The sequence below is a fragment of the Panulirus ornatus genome, chromosome 72, assembly GCF_036320965.1.
Source record: "Panulirus ornatus isolate Po-2019 chromosome 72, ASM3632096v1, whole genome shotgun sequence".
Classification (NCBI taxonomy): Eukaryota; Metazoa; Arthropoda; class Malacostraca; order Decapoda; family Palinuridae; genus Panulirus; species Panulirus ornatus.
In genome coordinates, this window is record NC_092295.1 from 14,097,849 (window position 1) to 14,121,291 (window position 23,443).

At 46.3% G+C, this 23,443-nt stretch overlaps 2 protein-coding genes and 1 long non-coding RNA gene across 8 annotated transcripts in view; 2 read left to right on the forward strand and 1 right to left on the reverse strand.

Annotated features, from left to right (window-relative positions):
• The first annotated feature begins 1,130 nt into the window (after nt 1–1,130).
• On the forward strand, nt 1,131–13,058 carry LOC139748131 (brachyurin-like). The gene is made up of 7 exons (XM_071660803.1): nt 1,131–1,266; nt 1,474–1,555; nt 1,669–1,813; nt 8,802–8,968; nt 11,431–11,517; nt 12,490–12,626; nt 12,767–13,058. The coding sequence occupies exons 1-7, from the start codon at nt 1,219–1,221 to the stop codon at nt 12,920–12,922; spliced, it is 822 nt and encodes a 273-aa protein (XP_071516904.1). The 5' UTR covers nt 1,131–1,218; the 3' UTR covers nt 12,923–13,058.
• A 27-nt stretch (nt 13,059–13,085) lies between these two features.
• LOC139748133 (uncharacterized) lies at nt 13,086–13,503 on the reverse strand. Its single transcript, XR_011712540.1, has 2 exons — nt 13,274–13,503; nt 13,086–13,224 (listed from the first exon to the last, which is right to left on the reverse strand). It is a non-coding gene; the product is annotated as an uncharacterized lncRNA (long non-coding RNA).
• An 8,218-nt stretch (nt 13,504–21,721) lies between these two features.
• Nucleotides 21,722–23,443, forward strand: part of LOC139748050 (sialin-like) — a 48,664-nt gene continuing 46,942 nt past the window's right edge. For 2 of the 6 annotated variants that reach the window (XM_071660624.1, XM_071660625.1), the window contains exon 1: nt 21,728–21,877. In XM_071660624.1, coding sequence (XP_071516725.1) covers nt 21,766–21,877 — 112 coding nt within the window. In that variant the 5' untranslated portion in view covers nt 21,728–21,765. Of the gene's footprint in view, nt 21,883–23,443 lie in introns of all 6 variants that reach the window. The other 4 variants (XR_011712523.1, XR_011712525.1, XR_011712524.1 and 1 more) reach the window with 4 other exon arrangements.

The window sequence follows — 23,443 nt, forward strand, 5'->3', positions numbered from 1 at the left end:
TGAATGAAGGTAAAATGAATGAAATGTAAGATGAATGAAGGTAAGATGAATGAAGGTAAAATGAAAGAAGATAAGATGAATAAAGGTAAGATGAATGAAGATAAGATGAATAAAGGTAAGATGAATGAAGGTAAGATGAATGAAGATGAGATGAATGAAGGTAAAATGAGTGAAATGTAAGATGAATGAAGGTAAGATGAATGAAGGTAAGATGAATGAAGGTAAAATGAATGAAGGTAAAATGAATGAAATGTAAGATGAATGAAGGTAAGATGAATGAAGGTAAGATGAAAGAAGATAAGATGAATAAAGGTAAGATGAATGAAGATAAGATGAATAAAGGTAAGATGAATGAAGGTAAGATGAATGAAGGTAAAATGAATGAAGGTAAAATGAATGAAGGTAAGATGAATGAAGGTAAAATGAATGAAGATAAGATGAATGAAGGTAAGATGAATGAAGATAAGATGAATGAAGATAAGATGAATGAAGGTAAAATGAATGAAATGTAAGATGAATGAAGGTAAGATGAATGAAGGTGAAATGAATGAAATGTAAGATGAATGAAGGTAAGATGAATGAAGGTCAAATGAATGAAATGTAAGATGAATGAAGGTAAGATGAATGAAGGTAAGAGTGTAAGAGAAAATGTAGATATATGTGATTTTCGAAATGGTAACTTATACATGATAAGCTGGTGTGAGGTGAACCTTAAAGATATTATGACCACGTAAGGGAAGACAGTGATGAAATCTGCATCACACATGATGAGCAGGTTCTCAACAATTTCACCTGCCAGACTGTAGTGAGGTTGTTCAAGATTCTCAGCCAATCAGGTTAGGAGTTTTGTGGGTATCATAATGATACTTCTATCCTGTTGCTCTGCTCGTTAGTGCTCGAATGACTGTCCTAAAATGCTGCTCCACTACGAGCCATCAAATGTGAGGAACCTGATTTTCCAGCAGTAATTCTGCACTGATGAACTGCCTCAACTCTTGTCTTTCAGGTGGTAAACAGGAGAAGAATCTCCTCTCCAGTGGATGATTTTCTTCCTTTACATCTTCTTTATCGTTTCAGTGGTGACACGGACGTGTTAGGAGAGATGCTGACCATCGTCAGTGTGTGAACCGTCCATATGACACTTGGTGGAGTGGGTCGGGTTATATAAGGTGTGCAAGACGAGGCTGTTGCACCACCCACCCACCGCCACCTGCAACAATGATCACCCAGGTCGCCTTCCTTGTCCTCCTCGCTCTCGCCTCCGCCGTAAGTCTGGCTGGTTCACAAGTTCCTTCGTCACGTCCAACTTTATGTTAACACAACTTGACACTCTCAATCCTGCCAACTTTGTCTTCCACTTTCCCTTGAAGATGAGCTTCTCAAGTGACAGTCAATATCTTATTAACCAGTATATAACACAAGTGACAGTCAATATGCAATAAGTAGCAGAGTAAGTGTGCCTCCCTCCCACAGAGTGGTAACCCCGCTGCGGGCAAAGAATGGCACTGGAAGTCGCCCAAGCCCCTGGTCACACCAAGAGGAGCCCCCAGGACGGGTGAGGTCATATACTATTATGTTATGGTCATAAACAGAATGGCAAATATGTTTCATAATCTAAGTGACAATTATGAACCTTACGGTAATATCCAACACTATATAACATGACAGAAGAGTCTCGCATCGTTGGCGGGTCTGAGGCCATACCACACTCCTGGCCACACCAGGTGGCGCTCTTCATAGACGATGGGTTCTTCTGTGGTGGCTCCCTCATCTCCGACAAGTGGGTCCTGACTGCCGCTCACTGTGTGTACAAGTAAGTATACGTATCAGAGAAGATACCTCAACTGTGTCTTAGAACATCCCCGGTTGCCGACGGAGGCAAAATTGTCCACAACATTGGGTTTTAGAGAAGGACATTATGAATGATTGGCTCTTTCTGTCTACCTGAGTTTACGGGAGCAAACAACTTGTATGTCTCTGCTGTTAACTAGACCAGGCAGCATTCTGAAGGCTACTCAGACTAGGTTGTTGTGATTCACGTTTCGTATCGCCAGCTGAGAAGCCTTCGACCTTTCGTCTTGCACATGTCTTATCCAGTAACTTACGTGTGGTGGAGGTGAGACGTTGCCAGCTTTCTGACCTGATCATAAGCTGGGGAGGGACGGTCTCCCACCAGAAGGTTAAGCTAATATGTTCTGGGAAATCTAGACGTGACTCAGAGAATCTTCCTGACGAATCTTACACTGAGTCTACGAGTGACTTGAATATTCAGTTTTAAGATTCCTAGTGACTTCAGCATGTCCTGATACACCTGATCATTATCTATTCTAACCGCACCTCTCCTCCAGCAGCTCATTCTAAGCGTAAATACTAACACCTCAACAAAGCTGACTGGAATATCTTACGTAAATTCTTCTCTGACTTTCCTTGGGTAAATTACTGTCTCTTATGTGGTGATGCTTCTGTCTCCGCCAGACGCATAGCAGAGGTGATTCTTGCAGGAATGGAAGCATTTATCCCCTCTTCCTCCAAGACGACCTCTTCATCCAATCAATGGTTCAACCGTTCCTGTTCTTGGAGATACTCTTCTTCCTCTAACTCCCATTTAACATTGATCACTGCCCGTCATCACTGCAAGCACGTTATCCGTGAGGCGAGGCGTTCCTTTATTCATAGGAAGTGTGATAACCTCTCCTCGTCATCCACTGATAGATCTTTCTGGTCTTTAGCTAAGGGCATCTCTAACAACTTCTGTCGCTCTACCTTCCCTTCACTTTTCCGTTGTGGCGGCACTATAGCTGTCTCTCCAGCAGACAAAGCAACTCTAGTTCCCATTTCTCTTCTAACTCCACCTTGGGTGATTCTAACATTCCTTCACCCCCTGATGCTCCTCTTACTAATCCTATGCTTCTCCCAGTCATCGGCCTGTCCTAAAAGCGCCTCTTGCTTTTGACACAAGCAAGGCTTATGGTCCTGATGGCATCCATCCCCGTGGACTGAAGGAGTGTGCCTCCAAACTTGCACCTGTGCTTGCTCGTCTGTTCCAATTCTGTTTAAAACCAAAACTCTTCCTTCTCCATAGAAGTAAGCATTGATACATCTCATCCCTATGAAGGGTGACCGTTCTGACCCTCTAACTACCGTCTTATTGCTTTGACATATATCATTTCCAAAGTCTCTGAATCCTTCCTCAACTCCAATATCTTTGAATACCTCGAAATTCACAGTCTTCCCTCTAATCACCAGTATGGCTTCCGTAAGGCGAGATCCACTGGTGATATTCTTTCCCATCTTACTTATGTCTGGTCATCATCCCTGAAAGATTTTGGGGAGTCGTATGTAGTTGCTCTTAACATATCTAAGGCTTTTGACAGGGTGTGGCATCGGGGGTCTCATCTCTAAGCTCCCCTCTTTTGGCTTCCCTCCCTCAATTTGCTCCTTCATATCTAGCTTCCTCTCTGGCCGATCTATCTGTGTGGTTGTTGTTGGAGCAGCCTCTCCCCCTTTCTTCATCAACAGCGGTGTCCCTCAAGGTTCTGTCCTGTCCCCTACAATTTTTCTCCTTTTTTCAACGATTTCTTTTCCTCCACATATAATCTAATGTTCTCATACGCTGTCGGCTCAACACAGCATTCATCCACGTCCTTGATTCTACTCCCTCTTCTCTCACTCGACCTGCATCTCGTCTTGACACACCTTCCTCAAGGCACTCAAACTTGGACAAGGTTTCTCAGTGAGGTAGACAAAATCTTGTAAAGTTTAATGCCTCCAAGACCCAGTTTCTTCCCATCGTTCCATCGAAAACTCCTCACAACTCTCGTCTCTCCTTTAATGGTTCTGTAATTCCACTTCTTGACTCAATGAACGTACTTGGTATTATTGTAACATCCACTCTTTTTTTGGAAACTCCACATTACAGAAACTCCACATTACAGAAACTCCGCATCTAAGAAACTGGGTGTCCTGTTTAGATGTCCTTGAGTGGAGTACTGCTCTCACATTTAGGGTGGTTCTACCTCTGCATCTTTGATAGACAGAGTTGAGTCGAAAGTGATCCGCCTTATACACTGTCCCAGGCTGACTTCCAAACTTGACCTCCTTACCCTACTCGGCGATGTTGGTTCACTTTCCCACTTCAACAGGTATTACTTTGGTTTTTGCTCCCAAGGACTGGCTGCTTGCGTGCCCACACCACTCACTAGACCACGCAATACTCGGCAAGCTGCTGCGTCACATGATTATTGTGTGGCCATCAGCAACTCAAGGGTGGGCCGTTTTGATACCTCTTTCTTTCTCTACACGTCGAATCTTTGGAACCCTCCACCCTCTCATGTCTTTCCCAATAACTAATGCCTGGCACATTTCAAAAGACAGGTTTTATACTTTCTCAAAAAATCATAGATACTTTCCCTTGTTTTTTCTATTTCCTTTTCATAATTCTTTCTATATTTCAATTAAGGCCTGGCCTTGATGTGGACTTTTGTGCTTGACTGGAACCTCCAACATCAAAAAGGCTGGAGAGGAAGCCTAACCTAATAATGATGTTCCAAAGTATGTTGCAGTAACTGTGTTGGGTCTGGAACAGCCTAAGGCTGAATTCTCGAACAGGTTCAGAGTAATGCCTTTGAGCAGGAACTGATAATGACGGTGGCTCAGGATGACGTAAGTGTCCAACAGAAGTAAGGCCGCTGTGAAAACTGGGTTCATTCATTCATAAGTCTAGCAAGTTGAGAGTTGAAGGAAGATATATACGAGGTAGCTTCTCTGATCTTACCAACATCCTGCCATTCTTCCCAAGATGGTACACATCACTGGCTTGAAGGAAGATATATACGAGGTAGCTTCTCTGATCTTACCAACACCCTGCCATTCTTCCCAAGATGGTACAGTACATCACTGGCTTGGTTCACTTCATCAGACTGTTCATCACTCAGATCATGTGATGACAACAGAGATCAGGTCTTCTGAGTTTGGGATCTTAAGGGAATCGTCTCTAGTAGACAGACACATCTCGGAACGTCTTACCTCTGACAAATTTAAGAAATCAAAGTAAAAACTAAAGATGGCATATTTGCCAGAGGACAGGATGCACCCTTCCCCTTCAGTGGTTTATCATACAGTCGATATTTTTTTCGATCTCTGGAACATGAAGGAGAAGCGTGGGGTATTAAATTGCTTTCTTTTTTTCTAAAGACGGACTTATTTCTCACGTAAATATGCACCGTGGGTTAACAGGATGACACAGACCAGTGCCTCAGGTCACATCTGGTCAAGTTACAAATTTCGTTGGAGCGAAATATGAACTTTATCAATCACTGCAGAACCTGTGATTCACTGCAGGAACAGTGATTCACTGCAGGAACAGTGATTCACTTAAGGAACTGTGATTCACTTAAGGAACTGTGATTCACTTAAGGAACTGTGATTCATTGCAGGAACAGTGATTCACTGCAGGAACTGTGATTCACTGCAGGACCTGTGATTCACTGCAGGACCTGTGATTCACTGCAGGACCTGTGATTCACTTAAGGAACTGTGATTCACTTAAGGACCTGTGATTCACTGCAGGAACGGTGATTCACTGCAGGAACTGTGATTCACTGCAGGAATGGTGATTCACTGCAGGACCTGTGATTCACTTAAGGACCTGTGATTCACTGCAGGAACTGTGATTCATTGCATGAACTGTGATTCACTGCAGGAACTGTGATACGTGAACTATCGAGGACTGACTGTGGATGAGTCGTCTTCATGATGAATGATACACATGCGCGCCACACGGGCGGTGTGTGTGTGTGTGTGTGTGTGTCTGTGTGTGGGGAGGGTAGAGAAGGACATCTCGTATGGTAATTATTTCCTCCTTTACGTAACCACACAAGTGAGCAGGATGGATGATGAACCTAAAGAATCTTTAACACGAGTTTACGTGAGAAAGACAGACAGTTTGTAAGCTATCACTGACTTCCCGCTGCTGCACATTAGCCTTCTAGTGTACCCGTTACCGCTGTCGTTTATACAGTTTATTTCTGGCGTTTTTCTCGGAGTAAACCTAAATTTATGAAATATTTGTCTAAATGAAAATTGAAGGTATCTATAGTCTTAGCATTCACACTGTCTGACGGTAACTTATTCCAGTGCTCAACACATCTATAGGAAAAGAATCTTTTTCCCACGTCCGTACTACATCTTGTAGCTTTGAATTATATTCCATTTGTCCTGGTTTTAGCCTCTCTTCGTATACCAGATTTCTAAGTGATGGGATCAGTTTTGTCGCGCGTCTTTGTACTTGTTCTAATTTTTCTTCGTCTTTTTCATAGTTTGGTGACCAAAACTGGACTCCATATTCAAGGTTTGGTCTGACTAGAGAATTATAAAGTGTGAGAATTGTTTCTGGTGTCTTGTGTTCCTGGCTATGAAACATAACATTTGGTTACCTTTTTTTACTTGCTGCTTGACACTGTTTAGTGTATTTCAGATTGTTGTTAATGACAACTCCAAGGTCCTTTTCTTCATTTACTTTAGTTAGAGAGTTTCCGAATAGTTTGTAGTCGTAATGTATATTCTTGTCTCCAATGTGCATAACTTTACACTTGTCTACATAAAACATCATTTGCCATCTGTCTGACCACTCTGCTGGTAAGTTAAGATCTCTTTGAGACGTTGCTAATGTAACCTTTGTAAGGTCACTTGCGATGAGTCTTTACGACGGAAAATAGTCGTTCATAATTACATATTTTGTCACTTAAATGATTATTTAGCATTAGACACATTCGAAAATATTATTATCTTATGCTAAAGAGATGGGAATTCGAATATAAGTTACAGGAAAATATTTTTTTCGAGACTGGTGTGAGTCTTACCGCTACTGGAGAATGTTTATGTTTTGTCAGACTATACTCGCACCAGTCTCGAAAAAAATATTTTCCTGTAACTTATATTCGAATTCCCATCTCTTTAGCATAAGATAATAATATTTTCGAATGTATTTAATGCATAAATAATCATTTAAGAGATAAGATATGTAATTATTAACGACTATATTCCTTCGTAAAGTCTCATCGCAAGGAGGTCTCCTCACTAAGGCCACCTTTGCAACGTTCCAATAATTCATCGTAGAGTCATACCAGCCAGCCAATCAGCGTCGACCTGCGTCACATTTTCCACGTTCTTCAATGCGACGTTGCAAGGTTCTTCAATGCGACGTTGCAAGGTTCTTCAATGCGACGTTGCAAGGGCTTCGTCGCATTCGCAAAGTCGACCGCCCGTCGTAAGGTTCGTGTATACGGGTCATTGTAGGAGAGGTTTACTGTGTCAGACCCAAATATAGAGGGCACACGGACGTATATATGGACCAGAGACTTCATGCCTTACTGTAGGATCGGCGACCCAGGACGGGGGAGACCTGATGATGGGCATCTAATGTATATGATGTATGAGATGTATATGATGTATATCACGTATGAGAATGTATGTGATGTATGAGATGTATATGATGTATATCACGTATGATGACGTCTATGATGTATGAGATGTATATGATGTATATCACGTATGATGATGTATAAGATGTATATGATGTATATCACGTATGATGATGTATATGATGTATGAGATGTATATGATGTATATCACGTATGATGATGTATGTGATGTATGAGATGTATGTGATGTATGAGATGTATGTGATGTATATCACGTATGATAATGTATGTGATGTATGAGATGTATGTGATGTATATCACGTATGAGAATGTATGTGATGTATAATATGTATATGATGTATATCACGTAGGATAATGTATGTGATGTATGAGATGTATATGATGTATATCACGTATGATGATGTATATGATGTATGAGATGTATATGATGTATATCACGTATGATAATGTATGTGATGTATGAGATGTATATGATGTATATCACGTATGATGATGTATGTGATGTATATGTATATGATGTATATCACGTAGGATAATGTATGTGATGTATGAGATGTATATCATATATATCACGTATGATGATGTATGTGATGTATGAGATGTATATGATGTATATCACGTATGATGATGTATATGATGTATGAGATGTATATGATGTATATCACGTATGATAATGTATGTGATGTATGAGATGTATATGATGTATATCACGTATGATGATGTATGTGATACATGTGATACATGATGATGTATATGATGTATGAGATGTATATGATGTATATCACGTATGATGATGTATATGATGTATGAGATGTATATGATGTATATCACGTATGATGATGTGTATGATGTATGAGATGTATATGATGTATATCACGTATGATGATGTATGTGATACATGTGATACATGATGATGTATATGATGTATGAAGACATATGTGATGTATATCACGTATAATGATGTATATGATGTATTATATGTTATATATGATAATGTATGTGATGCATCATAAAGAACGTGATGTATAATAATGTATGGTGTCACATTAACTGTTATGATGACTTTGATAAGTGATATACAGTGAAGAATATGTTGTACATTTTGAAGAACACGTTTGCACTATGTAGGAGTTATTAGATAGTGTTTGATGTTTATATTATTCACTACCAATTATCATCATCATGGTTCATAGTACAATGCCAGAACGATTCAGGGGAGCCATAGAAATGTATATATTTGGATTTATTATATGTCTGAATCACATGTAGGAAAGTAACACCAGAGTTAGGGAAATGTGTCTCCAAGTGTCACTTCGAGATACGTCCAGTTCGACCCCCTGACCGAGCATGAACCTTCAGCGCTGCTAAGGCAGTGGTGGTCATGGGCGCACACAACATACGGATCATCGAGGACTCGCAAGTGGACATGACGTCCTATTACTTCGTGACCCATCAATACTGGGATCCCTACTGGCTCACCAACGACATAGCGCTCATCAGACTGCCGGAACGAGTCGCCTTCAATGGTAAGAATTACTGAGAGAGGAATGATGAATGGTTCACACGTCAGCGAGGTAACGCCTGGAACACAGACGAAAAATGGCCCAGCCACTCATATACACATACGTATATACATACATAAACGCCCATACATGCACATATACATGCATATAAATATCAACATATACACGTATACATACATATACATACACATACGCGGATATATACATATATACACGTGTACATATCCATAATCGGTTGCTTTCATCGAAATCCGGCGCTACCCCTCCCCACAGGAAACAGCATCGCTACCCCCTGCTTCAGCGAGGTAACGCCAGGAAAACACACACACAAAGGCCACATTCGTTCACACTCAGTCTCTAGCTGTCATGTATAATGCACCGAAACCACAGCTCCCTTTCCACATTCAGGCCCCACAAAACTTTCCATGGTTTACCCCAGACGCTCCACATGCACTGATTCAATCCACTGACAGCACGTCAACCCCGGTATACCACATCGTTCCAAATCACTCTATTCCTTGCATGCCTTTCACCCTCCTGTATGTTCAGGCCCCGATCGCTCAAGATCTTTTTCACTCCATCCATCCACCTCCAATTTGGTCTCCCGCTTCTCCTTGTTCCTTCCACCGCTAACACATATATCCTCTTTGTCAACCTTTCCTCACTCATTCTCTCCATATGTCTAAACCATTTCAACACACCCTCTTCTGCTCTCTCAACCACACACTTTTTATCGTCACACATCTCTCTTACCCTTTCATTGCTTACTCGATCAAACCACCTCACACCACATATTGTCCTCAAACATCTCATTTCCAGCACATCCACCAACCCTCGCACAACCCTATCTATAGCCTACGCCTCACAACCATATAACGTTGTTGGAACCACTATTCCTTCAAACATACCTATTTTTGTTCTCCGAGATAACGTTCTCTCCTTCCACACATTCTTCAGCGCTCCCTGAACCTTCGCCCCCTCCTCCACCCTGTGACTCACTTCCACTTCCATGGTTCCATCCGCTGCCAGATCCACTCCCAGATATCTAAAACACTTTACTTCCTCCAATTTTTCTCCATTCAAACTTATAGTATATATAGTATATAGTATATATGGCATATAGTTTGTAGTATATATAGTAAATGGCAATCAAGAACGATATAATGATAATAGGTTATAAATCTACTAAGCCTATATACAAAACCTAATCAATTTTATCCAAAGTGAGAAAGGAACATTCGAATAGATAGTTGAGTATTAACCAGAATATCAAGAATAGTCTGCTGACTATAAATCAAAAGAATGAAATAATAATATCATTCAAAAAAGAAAAAAAAATGGAAAAATGGACTAAGATATAATCCAAGTCGCGAAATGTGAGAATTAACAGAGCATCATCTTACCAGACCTGCGACAGCCTGGTAGATCCTCACCTGAGCCCCTGGTGGTGTAGCCTGGTAGATCCTCACCTGAGCCCCTGGTGGTGTAGCCTGGTAGATCCTCACCTGAGCCCCTGGTGGTGTAGCCAGGTAGATCCTCACGTGAGCCCCTGGTGGTGTAGCCTGGTAGATCCTCACGTAAGCCCCTGGTTGTGTAGCCTGGTAGATCCTCACCTGAGCCCCTGGTGGTGTAGCCTGGTAGATCCTCACGTGAGCCCCTGGTGGTGTAGCCTGGTAGATCCTCACCTGAGCCCCTGGTGGTGTAGCCAGGTAGATCCTCACGTGAGCCCCTGGTGGTGTAGCCTGGTAGATCCTCACCTGAGCCCCTGGTGGTGTAGCCAGGTAGATCCTCACGTGAGCCCCTGGTGGTGTAGCCTGGTAGATCCTCACGTAAGCCCCTGGTTGTGTAGCCTGGTAGATCCTCAGCTGAGCCCCTGGTGGTGTAGCCTGGTAGATCCTCACCTGAGCCCCTGGTGGTGTAGCCTGGTAGATCCTCACCTGAGCCCCTGGTGGTGTAGCCAGGTAGATCCTCACCTGAGCCCCTGGTGGTGTAGCCTGGTAGATCCTCACCTGAGCCCCTGGTGGTGTAGCCAGGTAGATCCTCACGTGAGCCCCTGGTGGTGTAGCCTGGTAGATCCTCACGTAAGCCCCTGGTTGTGTAGCATGGTAGATCCTCAGCTGAGCCCCTGGTGGTGTAGCCTGGTAGATCCTCACCTGAGCCCCTGGTGGTGTAGCCTGGTAGATCCTCACGTAAGCCCCTGGTTGTGTAGCCTGGTAGATCCTCACCTGAGCCCCTGGTTGTGTAGCCTAGCAGTACATAATGATCCCAGCATCTGGAGGTCCAGGTCGCAGAAACCACGGCTGAGCACTGAGCACACGGACGCTAACATGGGCTCAACTGTTAACTGAGCCATCCAGTTGTGTGTGTGTGTGTGTGTGTGTGTGTGTGTGTGTGTGTGTGTGTGTGTGTGTGTGTGTGTGTGTGTGTGTGATGACTTTGTCTTTAACTCAACCTGTTTTTGACAGCATACATCCAGCCGGTCAAGCTGCCTTCCTTCAACGTCTCAACGAGCATCATCGCTACCCCTACTGGCTGGGGTCGTACCTCTGACAGTAAGTATAGATGATCATAGAATGTTTACAGTTTATATACACGGTCCCTCTGGCCATGTAAGACGTGTCTGTAGAATGTTTACATATACACACGGTCCTTCTGCCTATGTAAGACGTGTCTGTAGAATGTTTACATATACACACGGTCCTTCTGACCATGTAAGACGTGTCTATAGAATGTTTACATATACACACGGTCCTTCTGTCTATGTAAGAGGTGTCTGTAGAATGTTTACATAAACACACGGTCCTTCTGGCCATGTAAGACGTGTCTGTAGAATGTTTACATATACACACGGTCCTTCTGGCCATGTAAGACGTGTCTGTAGAATGTTTAAACATATATACACGGTCCTTCTGACCATGTAAGACGTGTCTGTAGAATGTTTAAATATATACACGGTCCTTCTGGCCATGTAAGACGTGTCTGTAGAATGTTTAAACATATATACACGGTCCTTCTGGCTATGTAAGACGTGTCTGTAGAATGTTTACATATACACACGGTCCTTCTGGCCATGTAAGACGTGTCTATAGAATGTTTACATATATACATTGTCCTTCTGGCCATGTAAGACGTGTCTGTGAAATGTTTATAACATATATACACGGTCCTTCTGACCATGTAAGACGTGTCTGTAGAATGTTTACATATACACACGGTCCTTCTGGCCATGTAAGATGTGTCTGTAGAATGTTTACATATATACACGGTCCCTCTGACCATGTAAGACGTGTCTGTAGAATGTTTACATATACACACGGTCCTTCTGGCCATGTAAGACGTGTCTGTAGAATGTATACATATACACACGGTCCTTCTGGCCATGTAAGACGTGTCTGTAGAATGTTTACAACATATATACACTGTCCTTCTGGCCATGTAAGGTATGTGTTGCAAAGTGGATCGTACATATCTGCTTCCATAGTCCATGTCTGGTCCACACCAGGTGATCTCTCTTCCTCCATCAGACGGTGATGGCATCTCTGACGTCTTACGTGAGGTGGACGTATACACAATCAACAATGCTGATTGTAATGCTGTGTACGGCATCATTACAGAAGGCAACATCTGTATCGACGGCAGTGGCGGGAGAGGAACCTGTAATGTGAGGATCTGTATCTCTTCTGTAACGACTAGCATTTGATACAGCATCATGACCTGGGCATCACTGGTGTCGTATAAAAAAAAGAGATAGAAATTATTGATATAGATCTTACTGAACATAAAAATCCGATGTTCTTCCAGGGTGATTCTGGCGGCCCCTTGAACTACAATGGCGTGACCCTTGGCATCACCTCCTTCGGGTCAGCTGGAGGATGTCAGCTCGGATACCCGAACGCCTTCACTCGTGTCCATCACTACCTGGACTGGATCGAGGCGTACACTGGCATCACTCCGTGAGTGGCCACAAGACGTGGCCTGGGAGACGTCTGGGTGTACTGGCTCACACTGCTGTACCTCCAGGATCATGTCATGCGTCTGGGTGTACTGGCTCACACTCCTGTACCTCCAGGATCATGTCATGCGTCTGGGTGTACTGGCTCACACTTCTGTACCTCCAGGATCATGTCATGCGTCTGGGTGTACTGGCTCACACTCCTGTACCTCCAGGATCATGTCATGCGTCTGGGTGTACTGGCTCACACTACTGTACCTCCAGGATCATGTCATGCGTCTGGGTGTACTGGCTCACACTGCTGTACCTCCAGGGTCATGTCATGCGTCTGGGTGTACTGGCTCACACTACTGTACCTCCAGGATCATGTCATGCGTCTGGGTGTACTGGCTCACACTGCTGTACCTCCAGGGTCATGTCATGCGTCTGGGTGTGAAGATATATCTTATCAAATAAAGTGTCTAGAAACAGTTGTCTTTATTGATGTAGCTCCTTTACTCACATGGACTCACTCTTTATTCATCAGTTGTCAGGTTATCTGAGATACAGGAAGCAAAGATGTTTATACATGGTTACATTTTCTCATCATCATTCATACAATCGGTAAAAAAAAAAAGTATCTTCACCGGGTGCATGGGTTCCCGGGTTCATGGGTTCCCCGGGTGCATGGGTTCCCCGGGTGCATGGGTTCCCCCCGGGTGCATGGGTTCACCGGGTGCATGGGTTCCCCGGGTGCATGGGTTCCCCGGGTGCATGGGTTCCCCGGGTTCATGGGTTCCCCTGGATCATGGGTTCCCTGGGTGCATGGGTTCCCCGGGTGCATGGGTTCCCCGGGTGCATGGGTTCCCCGGGTGCATGGGTTCCCCCGGGTGCATGGGTTCCCCGGGTGCATGGGTTCCCCCGGGTGCATGGGTTCCCCCGGGTGCATGGGTTTCCTGGGTGCATGGGTTTCCTGGGTTCATGGGTTCCCCCCGGGTGCATGGGTTTCCTGGGTGCATGGGTTCCCTGGGTGCATGGGTTCCCCAGGTGCATGGGTTCCCCAGGTGCATGGGTTCCCCAGGTGCATGGGTTCCCCAGGTGCATGGGTTCCCCAGGTGCATGGGTTCCCCAGGTGCATGGGTTCCCCCCGGGTGCATGGGTTCCCCAGGTGCATGGGTTCCCCGGGTGCATGGGTTCCCCGGGTGCATGGGTTCCCCGGGTTCATGGGTTCCCCAGGTGCATGGGTTCCCCGGGTGCATGGGTTTCCTGGGTGCATGGGTTTCCTGGGTTCATGGGTTCCCCCCGGGTGCATGGGTTTCCTGGGTGCATGGGTTCCCGGGTGCATGGGTTCCCCCGGGTGCATGGGTTCCCCCCGGGTGCATGGGTTTCCTGGGTGCATGGGTTCCCTGGGTGCATGGGTTCCCCAGGTGCATGGGTTCCCCAGGTGCATGGGTTCCCCAGGTGCATGGGTTCCCCAGGTGCATGGGTTCCCCAGGTGCATGGGTTCCCCAGGTGCATGGGTTCCCCCCGGGTGCATGGGTTCCCCAGGTGCATGGGTTCCCCGGGTGCATGGGTTCCCCGGGTGCATGGGTTCCCCGGGTTCATGGGTTCCCCAGGTGCATGGGTTCCCCCCGGGTGCATGGGTTCCCCAGGTGCATGGGTTCCCCCCGGGTGCATGGGTTTCCTGGGTGCATGGGTTCCCGGGTGCATGGGTTCCCCCGGGTGCATGGGTTCCCCCCGGGTGCATGGGTTTCCTGGGTGCATGGGTTCCCTGGGTGCATGGGTTCCCCAGGTGCATGGGTTCCCCAGGTGCATGGGTTCCCCAGGTGCATGGGTTCCCCAGGTGCATGGGTTCCCCCCGGGTGCATGGGTTCCCCAGGTGCATGGGTTCCCCGGGTGCATGGGTTCCCCGGGTGCATGGGTTCCCCGGGTTCATGGGTTCCCCAGGTGCATGGGTTCCCCCCGGGTGCATGGGTTTCCTGGGTGCATGGGTTCCCTGGGTGCATGGGTTCCCCGGGTGCATGGGTTCCCCGGGTGCATGGGTTCCCTGGGTGCATGGGTTCCCCGGGTGCATGGGTTCCTCAGGTGCATGGGTTCCCGGGTGCATGGGTTCCCGGGTGCATGGGTTCACCGGGTGCATGGGTTCCCCCCGGGTGCATGGGTTCCTCGGGTGCATGGGTTTCCTGGGTGCATGGGTTCCCCGGGTGCATGGGTTTTCCGGGTGCATGGGTTCCCCGGGTTCATGGGTTCCCCGGGTGCATGGGTTCCCCGGGTTCATGGGTTCCCCCCGGGTGCATGGGTTCCTCGGGTGCATGGGTTCCCCGGGTGCATGGGTTCCCTGGGTGCATGGGTTCCCCGGGTTCATGGGTTCCCCGGGCTCATGGGTTCCCTGGGTGCATGGGTTCCCCGGGTGCATGGGTTCCCCGGGTGCATGGGTTCCCCGGGATCATGGGTTCCCCGGGTGCATGGGTTTCCTGTGTGCATGGGTTCCCCAGGTGCGTGGGTTCCCCCGGGTGCATGGGTTCCCCCGGGTGCATGGGTTCCCCAGGTGCATGGGTTCCCCAGGTGCATGGGTTCCCCGGGTGCATGGGTTCCCCGGGTGCATGGGTTCCCCCCGGGTGCATGGGTTCCCCGGGTGCATGGGTTCCCCGGGTGCATGGGTTCCCCAGGTGCATGGGTTCCCCGGGTGCATGGGTTCCCGGGTGCATGGGTTCTCCGGGTGCATGGGTTCCCCCGGGTGCATGGGTTCCCTGGGTGCATGGGTTCCCCGGGTGCATGGGTTCCCCCGGGTGCATGGGTTCCCCGGGTGCATGGGTTCCCCGGGTGCATGGGTTCCCCGGGTGCATGGGTTCCCCGAGTGCATGGGTTCCCCCGGGTGCATGGGTTCCCCGGGTGCATGGGTTCCCCGGGTGCATGGGTTCCCCGGGTGCATGGGTTCCCCGGGTGCATGGGTTCGATGACCTTCGCAATGATCAACGCGACTCACGGAGCCTTGGTGGGGCTTCTGAGCGTGATTGTAGAGAGATATCCTCATCTACAGTTATTTCCATCGAAACTTGTATCAGTATATCATCTATTATAGCAAAATGATCGAAACATGTATCAGTATATCATCTATTATAGCAAAATGATCGAAACATGTATCAGTATATCATCTATTATAGCAAAATGATCGAAACATGTATCAGTATATCATCTATTATAGCAAAATGATCGAAACATGTATCAGTATATCATTTATTATAGCAAAATGATCGAAACATGTATCAGTATATCATCTATTATAGCAAAATGATCGAAACATGTATCAGTATATCATCTATTATAGCAAAATGATCGAAACATGTATCAGTATATCATCTATTATAGCAAAATGATCGAAACATGTATCAGTATATCATCTATTAAAGCAAAATGATCGAAACATGTATCAGTATATCATCTATTATAGCAAAATGATCGAAACATGTATCAGTATATCATCTATTATAGCAAAATGATCGAAACATGTATCAGTATATCATCTATTATAGCAAAATGATCGAAACATGTATCAGTATATCATCTATTATAGCAAAATGATCGAAACATGTATCAGTATATCATCTATTATAGCAAAATGATCGAAACATGTATCAGTATATCATCTATTATAGCAAAATGATCGAAACTTGTATCTGTATATCATCTATTATAGCAAAATGATCGAAACATGTATCAGTATATCATCTATTATAGCAAAATGATCGAAACATGTATCAGTATATCATCTATTATAGCAAAATGATCGAAACATGTATCAGTATATCATCTATTATAGCAAAATGATCGAAACATGTATCAGTATATCATCTATTATAGCAAAATGATCGAAACATGTATCAGTATATCATCTATTATAGCAAAATGACCGAAAACATCGCTAGCAGTCGAGGTATGATAACATCATAGAAGCTGGACAACCAATGAGAGGCCAGACCCACGGGCGATGATCAGAATTCTTCGTCCTTGGTGTCAAATTGCTTAACACAAAAGTTGGTAAGATACTTTCTTTATCGAATGTACATACATGGTCCTGTGTACGTCGAAGTGTGGCCAAGCGGTTGGATAGGACGGGAATGTAGATGATTGGTCAGGAAGCGGGTGACTGTGTTGATGATTGGTCAGGAAGTGGGTGACTGTGTTGATGATTGGTCATGAAGCGGGTGACTGTGTTGATGATTGGTCAGGAAGCGGGTGACTCTGTTGATGATTGGTCAGGCAGGATGTATCATACACTCCCCTCATCTGACAGGATGTATCATACATTCCCTTCATCTGACAGGATGTATCATACATTCCCTTCATCTGACAGGATGTATCATACATTCCCTTCATCTGACAGGATGTATCATACATTCCCTTCATCTGACAGGATGTATCATACATTCCCTTCATCTGACAGGATGTATCATACATTCCCTTCATCTGACAGGATGTATCATACATTCCCTTCATCTGACAGGATGTATCATACATTCCCTTCATCTGGCAGGATGTATCATACATTCCCTTCATCTGACAGAATGTATCATACATTCCCTTCATCTGACAGGATGTATCTTACATTCCCTTCATCTGGCAGGATGTATCATACATTCCCTTCATCTGGCAGGATGTATCATACATTCCCTTCATCTGGTAGGATGTATCATACATTCCCCTCATCTGACAGGATGTATCATACATTCCCTTCATCTGGCAGGAGGTATCATACATTCCCTTCATCTGACAGGATGTATCATACATTCCCTTCATCTGGCAGGATGTATCATACATTCCCTTCATCTGACAGGATGTATCATACATTCCCTTCATCTGGCAGGATGTATCATACATTCCCTTCATCTGGCAGGATGTATCATACATTCCCTTCATCTGGCAGGATGTATCATACATTCCCTTCACTGGCAGGATGTATCATACATTCCCTTCATCTGACAGGATGTATCATACATTCCCTCATCTGGCAGGATGTATCATACATTCCCTTCATCTGACAGGATGTATCATACATTCCCTTCATCTGACAGGATGTATCATACATTCCCTTCATCTGGCAGGATGTATCATACATTCCCTTCATCTGACAGGATGTATCATACATTCCCTTCATCTGGCAGGATGTATCATACATTCCCTTCATCTGACAGGATGTATCATACATTCCCTTCATCTGACAGGATGTATCATACATTCCCTTCATCTGGCAGGATGTATCATACATTCCCTTCATCTGACAGGATGTACATACATTCCTTCATCTGGCAGGATGTATCAGACATTCCCTTCATCTGGCAGATGTATCATACATTCCCTTCATCTGGCAGGATGTATCATACATTCCCTTCATCTGACAGGATGTATCATACACTCCCCTCATCTGACAGGATGTATCATACACTCCCCTCATCTGACAGGATGTATCATACATTCCCTTCATCTGGCAGGATGTATCATACATTCCCTTCATCTGGCAGGATGTATCATACATTCCCTTCATCTGGCAGGATGTATGACATACATCTACAACGTATTTGACGGATTCCGACGCCTTATATCAGGACAGTTGACACGTCCTCTTTCATAATGCTCTCCATATTTCAGTTAAGGCCCAGCCTTGATGTGGACTTCAGTACGTGGCTGGTCTCTTGCTGAAGGCATCTCTAACAACTTCTGTCGCTCTACCTTCCCTTAACCTTTCCGTTCTGACGGCACTATAGCTGTCTCTCCCGTAAACAAAGCGACTCTGGTTCCCGTTTCTCCTCTAACTCCACCTTGGATGATTCTAACCTTCCTTCACCCCCTGATGCTCCTCTTACTAATCCTATGCTTCTCCCCGTAATCTCTTTTCGGACTGTCCGAAAAGCGCTTCTTTCTCTGGACACAAGCAAGGCTTATGGTCCTGATGGCATCCATCCCCGTGGACTGAAGGAGTGTGCCTCCAAACTTGCACCTGTGCTTGCTCGTCTGTTCCAATTCTGTTTAAAACCAAAACTTTTCCTTCTCCATAGAAGTAAGCATTGATACATCTCATCCCTATGAAGGGTGACCGTTCTAACCCTTCTAACTACCGTCCTATTGCTTTGACATATATCATTTCCAAAGTCTTTGAATCCCTCCACAACTCCAATATCTTTGAATACCTCGAAATTCACAGTCTTCTCTCTAATCACCAGCATGGCTTCCGTCAGGCGAGATCCACTGGTGATATTCTTTCCTATCTTAATGTCTGGTCATCATCCCTGAAAGATTTTGGGAATCATAGACATATCTGAGGCTTTTGACAGTGTGGCATCGGGGGTCTCATCTCTAAGCTCCCCTTTTTTGGCTTCCCTTCCTCGCTTCGCTCCTTCATATCTAGCTTCCTATCCGGCCTATCTGTCTCTGTGGTTGTTGATGGATCAGTCTCCTCCCTTTTCTCCATCAACAGCGGTGTCCCTCAAGGTTCTGCCGTGTCCCCTACACTTTTTCTCCTTTTTTCAACGATTTCCTCTCCTTCAAAAATAATCCAATGCACTTATACGCTTACAACTAAACACTGCATTCATCCACATCCTTTAATTCTGCTCCCTTTTCTTTCACTCGATCTGCATCTCGTCTTGACACAGCTTCCTCAATAAACTCAGACTTGGACAGGATATCTCAGTGGGGTAAACAAAATCTTATTAAGTTTAATGTCTCCAAGACCCAATTTCTACCCATCTCTCTATCGAAAACTTCTAACACTCGTCTCTCCTTTGACGGTTCTGTAATTTCACTTCTTGACTCAATGAACATATTTGGTATTATTGTAACATCCACTCTTTCTTGGAAACTCCACAGTACAGGAAGAGCTAAGTCTGTCTCTAGGTAATTGGGTGTCTGGTTTAGATGTCGAAACCTCTTCTGAACAGTTGCTCCGTTTATACAAGGGATTGATTCGTCCTTGTATGGAGTATTGCTCTCACATCTGAGGCGGTTCCAGATCTGTATCCTTACTTGACAGAGCTGAGTCGAAAGCTGTCCGCCTTATAAACTGTCCCAGACTAACTTCCAAACTTGACCCCCCTCTTGCCTTACGCCTCAATGTTGGTTCACCTTCCCTCTTCTATAGTTATTGCTTTGGTTTTTGCTCCCGAGAGCTGGCTGCTTGTGTGCCCACACTACTAACTACACCACTCAATACTCGGCAAGGTCCTGCATCACATGATTACTGTGTGGCCATCAGCAACACAAGCGTGGGCCGTTTTGATACCTTCTTTTTTCCTTAAACGTCGAAGCTTTGGAACTCTTTATCTTCTCATGTCTTTCCCAATAACTATGACCTGTCGCACAATTTAAAATACAAGTTTTTCACGTCCTCAAGAATTGGCAAATAATTTCCCTTTTTCTTTCTTTTTTTTTTCCGTTTCATGATGCTCTTGATATTTCAATCAAGGTCCGGCCTTGATGTGGACTTTTGTACGTGACTGGAGCCTTCAACATCGAAAAAAAACCTTGCGGAGACGCAGTTCACCAACCTGGTCACACCTGCTGACTGTACATCAACCTGGTCACACCTGCTGACTGTACATCAACCTGGTCACACCTGCAGACTGTACATCAACCAACCTGGTCACACCTGCTGATTGTACATCAACCTGGTCACACCTGCTGACTGTACATCAACCTGGTCACACCTGCCGACTGTACATCAACCTGGTCACACCTGCCGACTGTACACCAACTTGGTCACACCTGCCGACTGTACATCAACCTGGTCACACCTGCTGACTGTACATCAACCAACCTGGTCACACCTGCTGACTGTACATCAACCAACCTGGTCACACCTGCCGACTGTACATCAACCTGGTCACACCTGCAGACTGTACATCAACCTGGTCACACCTGCCGACTGTACCTCAACCTGGTCACACCTGCCGACTGTACATCAACCAACCTGGTCACACCTGCCGACTGTACATCAACCTGGTCACACCTGCCCTCATGTGCCAACACATCAACCACAACACGAGTACAACACCTCCGACCCCAGCGAAACATTTTCCCACAAGCAATGGATGAACAACTTGTGTGTGTGTGTGTGTGTGTGTGTGTGTGTGTGTGTATGTGATCCTCACAGCCACAGCCTCTACCACCTCAGATGTGACTCACATCACCACATGATGAAGATCCAGGTCTGCGTCGCTTGTCCAGGAAGCTGGAACGTGTGAGGAGGAAGACCCAATACTGATCAACGATGAGACACTCCCGTCCAGCGCATCTCTGGTACAGACACAACACTTGCCTGCTGGAGATGGATAGCATCACCCACTCCACACTGCGTCTTCTGGCGTGATTTGTATCAACTTGTAGAAGACAATTTGTATTCTTAAGGATAGTTTTAGTCTTATGTTCGGTGGTGTTCAGGTGTTTAACATTTTTAACTTGTTTTTAGTGAAGGAAGTTAGTTAGAGTCAGCTTAGTTTACACTGTAGACTGTATACATTCAACCTTCGCTAGAGTAGTATCAAATATGATTTTGAATACGTTATAGCTTGAGAATCTTAAGCTTTCAGTGATGCTGGCCCGTGGATATACTCCCTCTATGTCCAGCTTAATATAATCTGGCTCATAGTCACACAGATCTTGTCAATAATCCTGATAATGGAGTGATAACAAGCTGTTATCTTGGTGATGTTTATCTTGCTACTACACTTGGATGTGGTAGATGACCGCAGTAACTTTTACCGTCAGTATTGTACTGGGTTAGTCTGTCGTGTGTGCATGATCATCTCTCATGTGGACGACGAGGTTATTTACCTCACAGAGGTGCAGTGTGGTGGCCTTACCTCATGAGGAATGCATGGCTCTGGTTCTCCACGTTATATATGCCTCACGCTTTCACCAGTTTACTTTCCAGTCTCGTTATGAATGTGTCTGGCGTCGGCCCAGGTGTCTGTTGTCCTCCGTCTCAGGTGAGGTGAGGTAGTGAGATGTTCTTGTATATCACCTGTGGGCTGGAGGAGGGAGGGCTGGACCTGTGGGCTGGAGGCGAGAGGGCTGGAGCTGTGGGCTGGAGGAGGGAGGGCTGGACCTGTGGGCTGGAGGAGGGAGGGTTGGACCTGTGGGCTGGAGGCGGGAGGGCTGGACCTGTGGGCTGGAGGAGGGAGGGCTGGACCTGTGGGCTGGAGGCGGGAGGGCTGGACCTGTGGGCAGGAGGAGGGAGGGCTGGACCTGTGGGCTGGAGGCGGGAGGGCTGGACCTGTGGGCTGGAGGAGGGAGGGCTGGACCTGTGGGCAGGAGGAGGGAGGGCTGGACCTGTGGGCTGGAGGCGGGAGGGCTGGACCTGTGGGCTGGAGGAGGGAGGGCTGGACCTGTGGGCTGGAGGCGGGAGGGCTGGACCTGTGGGCTGGAGGCGGGAGGGCTAGACCTGTGGGCTGGAGGAGGGAGGGCTGGACCTGTGGGCTGGAGGCGAGAGGGCTGGAGCTGTGGGCTGGAGGAGGGAGGGCTGGACCTGTGGGCTGGAGGCGAGAGGGCTGGACCTGTGGGCTGGAGGAGGGAGGGCTGGACCTGTGGGCTGGAGGAGGGAGGGCTGGACCTGTGGGCTGGAGGCGAGAGGGCTGGACCTGTGGGCTGGAGGCGGGAGGGCTGGACCTGTGGGCTACAGCGGGGGGCTGGACCTTTGGGCTGGAGGCAGGAGGGCTGGACCTGTGGGCTGGAGGCGGGAGGGCTGGACCTGTGGGCTGGAGGAGGGAGGGCTGGACCTGTGGGCTGGAGACGGGAGGGCTGGACCTGTAGGCTGGAGGAGGGAGGGCTGGACCTGTAGGCTGGAGGAGGGAGGGCTGGACCTGTGGGCTGGAGGCGGGAGGGCTGGACCTGTGGGCTGGAGGAGGGAGGGCTGGACCTGTGGGCTGGAGGAGGGAGGGCTGGACCTGTGAGCTGGAGGAGGGAGGGCTGGACACCATGACCACTACCACAGCTCAGGCCTGGGAGAGGAACACATGTAACTCATCCTTGGTCGACCCACACATCACCAGCGGATACTTGCTATGCCAACACATCGTCACACACTTGTGCTGAACACATGTTCTTGTGCTGAACACATGTTCTTGTGCTGAACACATGTTCTTGTGTATCCTTGCTCGACACTTCATCATTCTAAAACAAAGATGATGAATTGTCACTAAACTTGCCAGCTCATTGTTGTACTCTTGATGATGATAAAATTACGTTACTAATGTAACAATAATTGCCATTGAGAGAATGTGCTATAATGGTTTGATGTATATACTGAATCATTATATTATCAAGCATTTAACTAGTAATTAAATGTTTCCTTCATACATGTGTGTGTGTGTGTGTGTGTGTGTGTGTGTGTGTGTGTGTGTGTGTGTGTGTGTGTGTGTGTGTGTGTGTGACATAATATAGTCCCTCACAACCCAGATATTGCCAGAGCCAAACACATTCCACCATCACAACATGTGAGGCGTAATGACCTTATCCCATCATGACACAAGGTCATGGTTGATCAACACCTGCCT